Source organism: Lissotriton helveticus, chromosome 5_1, assembly GCF_964261635.1.
Source record: "Lissotriton helveticus chromosome 5_1, aLisHel1.1, whole genome shotgun sequence".
Taxonomy (NCBI): Eukaryota; Metazoa; Chordata; class Amphibia; order Caudata; family Salamandridae; genus Lissotriton; species Lissotriton helveticus.
In genome coordinates, this window is record NC_136065.1 from 1,324,331,698 (window position 1) to 1,324,343,040 (window position 11,343).

Genomic DNA, 11,343 nt, shown 5'->3' on the forward strand with positions numbered 1-11,343 from the left:
CCCTCCACCCGCCCCTTCAGCAGCCCGCCCCCCCTGACCCGGAAGTCTTCCTTCGCCTTCCGGGCCACGGTCGAGTGCCAGCCAATCGGTGGTGAGGCGCACACCCCCGCGTCATCACTGGCGCCGGGAGGTCACGCCCCACCACCGGGAAGCAGGAGGAGAGGGGAGTCGCCGCACCGCCATGCGGGCGGGGGGGCCAATGGCCCCCCCTTTTCATTAACTCTCTACTGCAGGTGAGACATATCTGGTAAAGTAAAGTTTACTTCTGGATCTTACTTTCTATACTGTTCCTGGAAACACTCACTGTTTAGCATGGAGCCTTGAACAATATTCACTTAAAATAAGGAATATGAGCCATTGGTTTAAGTCATGAAACAATTGAAATGAATAGATATAAAAGTCAGACTCTGTTACTCATTGGCCCGGAGACCACCCACAAACCCTATGCATCTGGTGGAGGTGTGCCAATGTAATCTGGCATGCAGGGGTCTGCCACTTTCTATACCTAACTCCACAATATATGTACCTACACTGTACATATATTTTTAAGGTACATGGATGTGGAGTTTGAAATAGTAAATCTGTACTTCTATACTTAAATCTGTATTTCCTTGCATGCACTTACCTTCCTATATTTTGTCTCTCATGCTTAACATGACATGAGACAAGGACTAGTATTACACGGTGTGTCCTCAATTCCTGTTTAAAATTGTGAAAACCCTTTGAAATACACCACTTGTCCGTATGTATGTGGTATTTTTGTAGCACAAATGTAGCCACAAGGCAGCGGAGCACTGTACAGGGTTGAAGAAAAGCCTAAAGTTTATGAATAGTAGGTGATGTGGCTGGTTTGTGTACTGTTAATTCCTTTGTATTTTGGCGTTCTTTAAAGAGGTGCACCTTCATCTCTTTCATAAATTAGAGCAGCATTGGGCGGTTCATATGGTTACAGGGACGATGTTCCTGACCCCGAGTGCACAGTAGAACAAACATTTACAATGCAATGGTCTCGGCTTTGTTAAAGTTAGAGCTATTGGCATTGCAAATGGCTTTTTTTTCATTTTTTGTTTTTTTAAATCATAAATAAATGGTATTGTCATTTATAATGGCAATAGGTGAGCATTAGAGAGTAGTAGAGAATATTAGTGGACACAGAGCCACACACTCACACAAAGCCACACACACACACACAGAGCTACACACAGAGCCACACACACACACACACACAGAGCCACAGACACACAAAGCCACACACACACACACACACACAGACAGAGCCACACACACACACACACACAGACAGAGCCACACACACAGACAGAGCCACACCCACACACACACACACACACAGAGCCACACACACACACACACACACACACAAACACACCCACACACACACACACACAGAGCCACACACACAGACAGAGCCCCCCACACACACACAGACAGAGACACACACACACACACACACAGAGCCACACACACACACAGACAGAGCCACACACACACATACACAGAGCCACACACACACAAAGACAGAGCCCAACACACAGAGAGCCACACAGAGAGCCACACAGAGCCACACACACAGAGCCCAACACACATAAACAGAGGCAAAACAAAACTGATGACAAGCAGGGAACAGAGGCAAAAAAAAACGATGACAAGCAGGTAACAGAGGCAAAAAAAAACGATGACAAGCAGGGAGCAGAGGCATAAAAAAACACGATGACAAGCAGGGAACAGAGGCAAAAAAAAAACACGATGACAAGCAGGGAACAGAGTAAAAAAAAAATGTTGACAAGCAGGGAAGAGAGGCAAAAAAAAACGTTGACAAGCAGGGAACAGAGGCAGAAAAAAAACCAATGACAAGCAGGGAACAGAGGCCAAAAAAACCCACGAGCACAACCAGGGAACAGAGGCAAAAAAAACACGAGCACAACCAGGAACAGAGGCAAGAAAAAAACACGCGCACAACCAGGGAACAGAGGCAAGAAAAAACACGAGCACCACCAGGGAACAGAGGCAAAAAAAAACACGAGCACAACCAGGGAGCAGAGGCAAGAAAAAACAATGACAAGCAGGGTACAGAGGCAAGAAAAAACACGAGCACAAGCAGGGAACAGAGGCAAGAAAAAACACGAGCACAACCAGGGAACAGAGGCAAGAAAAAACACGAGCACAACCAGGGAACAGAGGCAAGAAAAACGATGACAAGCAGGGAACAGAGGCAAGAAAAACGATGACAAGCAGGGAACAGAGGCAAGAAAAAACGATGACAAGCATGGAACAGAGGCAAAAAAGAAACGATTACAAGCAGGGAACAGAGGCAAGAACCAGTCACTGACCTCCCTCAACTCCCCAAAAATATGCACTGCTCACCACAATACGCTCCCTGGAGTACAAACTCGGTACTCTCCACATTTGCACTACCACAACATACAAGGGTTTCTGACCCTCAAATTAACTCACAGGATCTGTAATGCCCACCACACCCTTCAGTACACGTAATGTACTTCTCATAAGCTTACATAGAAACGTACCCCCGTCAGCTTGCACAATGTGTTCTGCTCCCCATGGCAGGCACCAACCACTGAAAGTCCCCCAAAACAAGGGCTCTATGCTTTAGTCATTGACTGTCCTAAGCTCTGTATTTCTCACACTTCTTCCACCGCCCAGAACCCACAAGCCTATAAATCTCAACTCCCCCCGCCAATTTGTACCCTCTCAATACGATATCACCACTGTTGTATTTCCACATTCGCCCTAACTTCCTCACCCAAAAAAATGTCCCCGAAAGAGCCGCTGCCGATCTTCCGACCCAGTCGGTATCTGTTCCCGACCCGAAGCTCCATGACTCTATCGTTCTGTTCAGCTCCCGGGGATCCTGGGGCGGCTACCCGGCCTGTTGGCCAGAGACTCCTTGTAACCGCGAATACAGCTTTAATTCTTCTGGCACCTTCCCAAATATGCGGTTTTTAGTCCCTGGTTCCGCCTTTTGGACCCAGCAATAGCTGATTTTCTTCTCCCGGATGACCTGCCTCCTGTTCCCGAGTTTCAACTCTCGCCTCCTCCGGCTCCCCCCGGTCAGACCCCGGGCGTCACTGTCCCCATAGCTCACTCGGCCCCCGGTAGCGGTGGACTCTCAATGGCCCGATGTATGGCTTGTCCGGGCTCCGGGGCTCTTGCTCAGCCACCACTTGCACTGAGGAGCCCTCAGACAGCCCCGGATTCCGACGGATGCCAGCTGCCCCTGCGCCCGATCAGTTCTTTCTACCAGGACTACGGTCAGCCATACTTTATGACGTCACTTCCCTTGACAACGGCGGCCAGGCGGGGCCAAAACAATGAGAGGTGGGCGGGAAGAGTTAAGGCCGGGACTCGAGACGACTCTACTGGGAAGACCATTTACGCAAGGCCCCGGCTTTAGGCCTAAGATCCGGAGCTTATTCGGAATATTGGTTACAAATCTGGAGTTTCCGTTAGAGCAAAGCATTATCATATTGCCCAATATGATGTTTTATTGATATGGTGCAAGATATAGGTATGATAGTTTGTGACCTTATTACTCCTCTTTAAACCCAGTGTTTGTTCCCGACAAGATAAAATGTACCTGTCCAGCAAAAAGTATAGGGAATAAAGCACAGTAACAAGCAACAAGCGAGCTCCGCCATGACACCACCATGTTTCTCCGAGGCCATGCAGAAATGCCTCGGGGAAAGGCAGCGTCATTTTCGGATTCGGGGGCGTGTTTTCTTTCTCTCCTCTTCCCATTGGCTGGAATGTAAAATTCCAGCCAATGGGAAGAGGTGAGAAAAAAAGGAGAAAGAAACAAAAAAACACACCCCCGAATCCTAAAAAGACGGGGCTTAAACGGACAGACGCCCCTCTCCTCCAATGGCTGGCATCCGTTTAGGAAGCCGGCCAATGGAGAAGAGGGACGGGTTCAAGCCCCACACTCTAAAACATAAGATCTCGCCGGCGAGACTGCGGAAGCGCAGCCTACGCAGGCCGAGACCTAAAAAAGGTCTGCTGCCTCGGTTTTCCTTTTAACACTTTTTACTCTGCAGTCTGGTGATGTTGCTCATTACGGTGTGGGACAGCAAGGGAAACCAGTGGCGATCCATAAGAATGTGATCAAATTTCTTCAGGCCGGGATGAGACATGCTGTGGAGTGTAGGATATCCTTAAGGGGTGCCAGTGTGGAGTCTGGGTGGTAATAGAGCAGGGCATTTCCACAATCTAGATGTGTGAGTGCCATGACTTAAACAGAAGTTCTGAAATTACGTTTTGAAGAAATGGTTTCACTTTATTTAAAAGATAAAGCTGTTACTAGGTCATCTACTGTTTTAGCAATGCATTCCTTGAGGGTGAGGTTGGTGTCCAGCGTGAATCCAAATGTCTTGGCATTCAGTGAAAGTTGGGATCTAAAGACATCAAGGTTCATGTATGTAAGCCAAGTTTGGGCTGTTGCTTGCTTGCTGTTCCTGGAAGATAGCCGAAATGTTGTCTTGGTTGGGATGAACGTGAAGTAAGTGATGGACATCCAGGTCTAGATGATATGCATGCAGTGCTTAAGGATGTAGCCTTACAGCTAGAGTGCTTGACCTCGAAGCTGGGGAACCGGGTTCGAGTCTCGGCAATAACGCTCAACATCCTGTGATTTTGGGCAAATCACTTAATCTCCCCGTGCCTAACAAAAATGAATGTGTCCTCATGTAACGAAACCAGTGGCCATGTAAAGCACTCTGATACCCGATATCTCGGGTCTACTTTGCGATATATAAAACTCTATAAAAAAAATTAAAAAGCAGAGTTTTCTATCAATTGCATATTGGTGAATCTTGGCACTGCACACTCATTCACTCACTTCTGCAAAATGGGTATCACTCTGGCTCTAGACACTCTGCTCTGACAGAACAAGTAATATGATGATACCAGATACCTGTGTCCTTACCCTCTAGTAGAGTAATCATCACCCTGGAGCAGTGCATCCTTCCAATTGGCAAACTTGAATTACCCATGCACTGGGCAGCCCTCTTTCCAAAGCAACCTTCTACCCTTGCACATACCTTCTACTTGACAAAGTGAATAGCATTCTGACAGTAGGCATCCCAATTCCTTCTTTCCCATCCCAGCAAATGAGAGCACTCTGGCTCCAGGCATCCTTTACATTGACAAACTGAATGGCACTCTAGCTGAGGCTAACCTTCCTGTACCAGAAGAACAGCAGCGATCTGCCAATGAGCACCTGCTCCTGACAACCAAGAAACACGCGTGCACTCTGAACCACCTTGGCACCATGCAGCACCCACCCTCTCAGAGCGAGCAGTATTCTGTGACTAGGCAGCTTCCTTCACTCCCCCTGGCAGGACAGAAAGACTCCTATTCTCACCCTGTCACAAGTGCAACAGTCCAGCCTGTGGCTGACTCACGTCTAGCGAAGCTGGCACTCCAGCACCGGCATTCCTTGGGATAGTCAAGCAGACCAAACTCTGATACTGGTCCGCTCACTGGCATAGCTGAGCAGCACAAGTGGCACAATTGAGCAGTCCAATGACCTGATTAGCCTATTACAATTGACCAGATATACTGGCAGCGAAGAGCAGCCTTCTTATATTGTTGACAACACTCTTGCGTGGAGTGAAACCAGTTTTATTGAAAAATCCCACATTCTAATTGAGCTGTGCTGCAATTATCACTGAAAAGCACCATTGACATGGCGCAGCAGCATCCAGCAGACATTCCCTCTGACTTGGGATCATTCATGTTCTGATCAGTTTCACTCTGATGCTTCCCTTTCTCCCATTCTCTCTCCCATCCACCTGTTGATTCTCCCCGTAAAGGAGGGCGGGAACCAAACAATTTAAAATCTATGAAAACAGAAATAATTTACAGAATTAGACTTTTTCAATTGATTTTTCCTGCCATTAGGGAATCTCTGCGCTTCAGAAAATCCTGGATTTCATGGATTCTGAAATGTTGAATATGGTACACATTTTCACTTTTATTAAATAGCTTTTTCAAGAAACATATATTTGTGTGTAAAGTTCAAACTAGAAGATAAATAATGCGCTATTGTTTTAGCAGTAATTAGCTCCTTAAATTCAATAATGAATATGATAAAGTAATATTTATCTGCTCATGAACCTAAAGGTCACTTAACAAGAAAAGATTACGTAGTGAAGGAAGGAGCAACACATAAGATACCCACACGTAGGGGAAGGAGGCAGAAGAGGCATGCATGCCATCTACTGATTATTAATATATTTTGCAATGTACATAACACATCCTTACATTTTGTAATTTATAAGTCCAAATAAGAACTCGAGATCTCTTTGAATTCATCTTTCTTGTCATTAATGCAGAATGTTACTTTTTCTGAAGACACTAAAGTAATAATTTCGGCAAACCATTAAAAAAATCAAAGACTTGAATCCCATTATCTTAATGTGGCTTATAAGGACACAACTGAACCTGTTGTGATCCATTTCCTTGCAGCTTTAGTTGCAGTTGAAACGAAGTCTGGTGTTAGCCAAGACCTTTTGATTTAAAACATACATATGTACTATATATTTATTTAAAGGGGCTTTCAGTTAGCTTTTTTCATCCATTGGTATATTGATGTGTCATTCAAATTGTACTTCCACCCACTACAGCATACAAAATGTGGCGGGGTGAGCCCACTTCAGTCACTGTATAACTTCACTTAAAGTGAGTGCATTTTGCTCTTTCAAAAGGAGCATATCCACACAAAAAATAATTCCCTTCTGTACCAATGCTTTGTCTTTCAATTGTAACTTTGATTTTGAATTTGTGTTTAGAGTCTGGTGTGACAGGAGCACACTTTATACTAGATGTGAGCAGAGGCTACATTCCACACTTTATCAGTTCCCACCTCCAGCAAATGATGTTGTAAATTCTTTTTGAAGTGCATTTTAACTGACTGCTGGTATTTCTCAGCATAATACATTTCGTCCATTTGAGACTGTTATGTGTTAAGTTATTAAAAGCATCAACATTATAAATGTGGATTCAAAAGTAGGCAATTCTTCAGATCACAATTATTTTGGACTCAATTTCATCAATGGCTCTGTAATACACTTTTCCCAGGAAAAAAAACATTCCTTTTCATGTTTAATTTTCAGCATTTTTAAAAATTAAACAAAAAAAATCCTACTTTCCTTTCTTCTTCCTTTCCTTCTTTATTTGCTTATTTGTTTCCTTTGTTCTTGCTTTGTTTCTTTCATTCTTTTTTCCTCTTTCCTTCTATTTTTTCATTCATTCCTTCTTCCTTTACCTACTTTCACTCCTTCCTTTTCTCTTTTTCTTTCATCCCTGTTTTCCCTTTGACTTTCTTTCTTTCCTTCCTTCTTTCCTACTTTCTTGCTTTCCTTTTTTCTTTCTTCCTTCTTTCTTGCTTTCTTTTGTTCTTTCCTTCTTTCTTTCTTGATTTCTTTCTCTCTTGCCTTATTTCTTTCCTCCTTCCTTGCTTTCATTCCTTCTTTCATTCTTCATTGTTTTCAATCCTTCATTCCTGCTTTTATTCCTTCTTCCTTGCTTTCATTAATTCCTTCCTTCCTTCTTTCTTGCATTCATTCCTTCTTTTTTGCTCTCATTCATTCCTTTCCTGCATTCTTTCTTTCTCTCTTTCTTTAATTCTTTCTTTCTTTCTTTTCTCTTTTATTCTATTGTTCCCTCTTTTCCTTTCTTCCTGTTTCTTTATTTCCTGGTTTCAGTCATTCTTTCCTGCTTCCATTCCTTATTTTGTTCTTTCTTGCTTTCTGCATTTCTATCCTTTCTTTTCCCCTTTCTTTCTGTCTCTTACTATCTTTCATTCTTTCTTTCCTTCCTTCCTTATTTCTTTCACTCTTTCTTGCCTTCTTTCTTTCTATGTTTCTTGCATTCCCTTTCTTTCCTTTTTTCTTGCATTCCTTCTTTCTTGCCTTCTGTTTTTCATTCTTTCTTGCCTTCTTTGGCTATTTCATTCTTTCTTGCCTTCTTTCCCTATTTCTTTCTTTCTTTCTTTCTAGAGGCTGGCAGCCAATGTCACAATGCTTGGCTTGTTAGGTCTGAATTAGCCTAAACCTTTTGACTTCAAAAAATGTATGTGTATGACATAGTTACCTACATGGTGTTAAGCCACACTTCATCCACTTGTCTGTGATTGTGTCGTTCACATTTTTCTCTAACTGACTTGAGCATGTATCAAGGGGCAATGCGTCACCCCACTTCAGTCATTGGCTGCCTTCACTATGAATTATGGCATACTGCCACCTTACATGGAGCACATCCACACACAAAGTAGTTCCCTTTATTGCGAGGGAGTACTGCGTAATGTGTGCTTTTTTGAGACCAAAAATCATGTTTACCTTTAGTCAATGTGTTTTTTTAGATTGATGAATGTCCAGAAGATTCCCAAATAATAACATTTTGCAAAGCCATGACAAAACAAAACAAGAATTGTCAAAAGGCTGGGGGACAAAACCAGACCTAAATGGCTTTGCCAATGCTTGTTAAGTTTGGCGTTAGTTGTTGCCTTTCAATTATACTGACATGACATGTATTTGACTTATTGGGACTTTTTGCCAGCCCTCTTCATCCATTGGTCTATTATTGTGTCATTCACATTTTATTCCCCCCTCCCTACTTAAAGCATACAGCATGGGGAAATGAATTAGCCCACTGAGGCCTTTGGCTAAATTCACTGGGAGTGACAGCATTCTACACTTTCACTAGGAGCAAATCCACACACAAAGTAGTTCCCTTCAGTGCCAGAGACTACTCAATGTGCCCTTTTGAGAGACCGAAAATATTTTTGAATTACAGCCACTGATATTTGTTAGACTGAAGAAGGTCCGACAGAGCCCCAGCAATAGAGGTTGCAAAAAAACAAGCATAGAAAAAGCCAAGAGGCTGCCAGCGAAAGCAAAATCTATTGGCTTTACCGATGCTTGTTAACATTTAGGGTGAGTTTGTCATTTCCTTTTGTGCTTCATGCTACAATGGTCATCTGGCAATAAAACTGCAGTAAAATATTTTAGCAAATACAATTAAGGCAAAAAATGAACAAAACAACATGTGGTACTTGAGTAATGTTATTTCAATCTCTTCTACTTTTGTTTGCAGGTGTCCTCTCTGGGCGTTACCACTTTCAGTCTGTGTGCACTGGGAATTGATAGATTCCATGCTGTTACAAGTCCTCCATCCAAGGTGAGACCCATTGAGCAGTGCCATTCTATTATTGCCAAACTAGCTATCATCTGGGTGGGTTCAATGACTTTGGCTCTGCCTGAGATACTCCTCTGGGAGATAACACAAGACACTTCTCCTGTCTCTGGTGTGGTCACAGAATACTGCGTTATGAAACCATCCACAAACCTGCCCCAGTCCATCTACTCTCTTGTTCTTACCTATCAAAATGCAAGAATGTGGTGGTACTTTGGCTGTTACTTTTGTCTACCCATCCTGTTTACCATTACCTGCCAGCTGGTGACCCGAAGAATTCATAGCACAGAGAAGACTGTGGAATGCCATAGCTTGAAGCACAGTCAACGGGAAAACCAGCTCAACTGGACTGTGGTAGGCTTGACCGTCGTTTATGGCGTCTGCACCATTCCAGAAAACATCTGCAATGTACTGGTGGCCTACACAGCACTGGACATGTCAAAACAAACCCTGGATCTTCTCAATCTTATCAACCAGTTCTTTATGTTCTTTAAGTCCTCTGTGACCCCGGTGATCCTTCTGTGCCTCTGCAAGTCCCTGGGACAGGCTTTCATGGACTGCTGTTGCTGCTGCTGTGAAGAATGTGGTCAAGAAAACTCTTCAAGTGAGGGTTCCGACAGCAAGCTCAAGACTGAGATGTCCTCCTCCATCTTCTTTGATAAGCCTAGGGATTCACCGCCTCCAATCATGGCCCTTGGCACTCCATGCTAAGTTATGTCTTAAAATATCCATGCTTTGGGTGGATTCCCTGGCTAAGGCCAAGACAGGACATTATTTTTAGTTTGGGAATGTATATAATAAGCGAGATGCTGGAGTGTGTGGCTTTCTTAACCAAGGACATTCTCTGCTGTCAACACGAAGCACTAATGGTTAAGACCTAGATGCTAATACTGGAAAAGTGTTTCATGTTTATAAATAAAGCAGTTATTCTCTTTGTGTAAACACCCCTTATTCTTAGCCTTCCCTTTAAGGACATATTTAACTAGTCATCCACCTTTGTACTTTAATAATTCGAAGTACTGCTGTTTGTTTTAATATATTTCTCATTTTGCAGCTGCTGTATAACAGTTTAGTCTCAAGCACAATACTCATTCATCACCATCGGCAATTGAACAACGGTGCAATTTTCTACATAAAAAGGGACTAAAAGAGACCGGACACCTTTCAAACTGGAAATTACTAGGATGAGATGGACTTGAAAGAGACATACGGCAAGAATTAAGAAACACATATATATTGCATTTTAAATTGCCGAAAAAGTGATTGCTAAGCCTATAAAGAGAACTTTGGGTGGAGTGCAATAGACTAAACAGTAATCTTTTTCAAGAGTTACTGGGGCACATTGCATGGCGCCCAATTCTGAGTCGGACTTGCCATGGTGACGATTATGGGATTTCTAGTAAAGTGGATCTTGTGAAACCAGATAGATGCTATCAGTGAAATACTTTATTCCTGATATTGACTTAGATTCAGTATCGGGGGTGGGGGGGGGGACTCAGATCTGACCCAATAGTCTATTCTAAGGTTCATTAAATTAGTCAATAGGTACTGTATTAACTTGGGTGTAATATTCTTATATGGCCATAGGGATGTAGAGGAAGGTAAAGATGAAATGTAACATTCCCATCATACTGGCAACCGTCGTTACCCAGCGTCTAACCATCAGACTATGGCTTTCACATTCAAAACTCAATGACGTATTATAACACTGTTAGCGATTTCTTACCCAGAGATTACTAGAATTGACAAAGAGAAAGTAAAATTTACAGCATCTGTTTATTGATATTTTTACCCAAATAAATATTGATATTATCCTCTGTAAATAAATGCAATAAATAGCTTGTACCATGTTTTCATGCTTCACCTTTTCTCTCTTGCCATGTCTGTACTAGCCTACACATATTGGACATGATGGTTCAAAAAGCAGGTGCCAAGGCTCTGGAGTATGATTTTAAATCAATTATGAGCATGAGTGGAATTCCATTGATCCAAGAAATGACTGCAACTCCCATTACATATGTTTATTCCATCTAGGTGGGATGGCATGCATGAACCTAAAGAATAAAAACAGCTACTAATACAGATAATGATTCCAATTAGAATTCATTGCACTTT

General features: G+C 42.9%; 1 protein-coding gene across 1 annotated transcript in view; it reads left to right on the forward strand.

Annotated features, from left to right (window-relative positions):
* GPR37L1 (G protein-coupled receptor 37 like 1) overlaps positions 1-11,078 on the forward strand; it is a 32,909-nt gene extending 21,831 nt beyond the window's left edge. Inside the window, exon 2 of the mRNA XM_078644164.1 lies at positions 9,130-11,078. Within this exon, the coding sequence (XP_078500290.1) occupies positions 9,130-9,939 (810 nt within the window). The 3' untranslated portion in view covers positions 9,940-11,078. The remainder of the gene's footprint in view (positions 1-9,129) is intronic.
* The last annotated feature ends 265 nt before the right edge of the window (positions 11,079-11,343 follow it).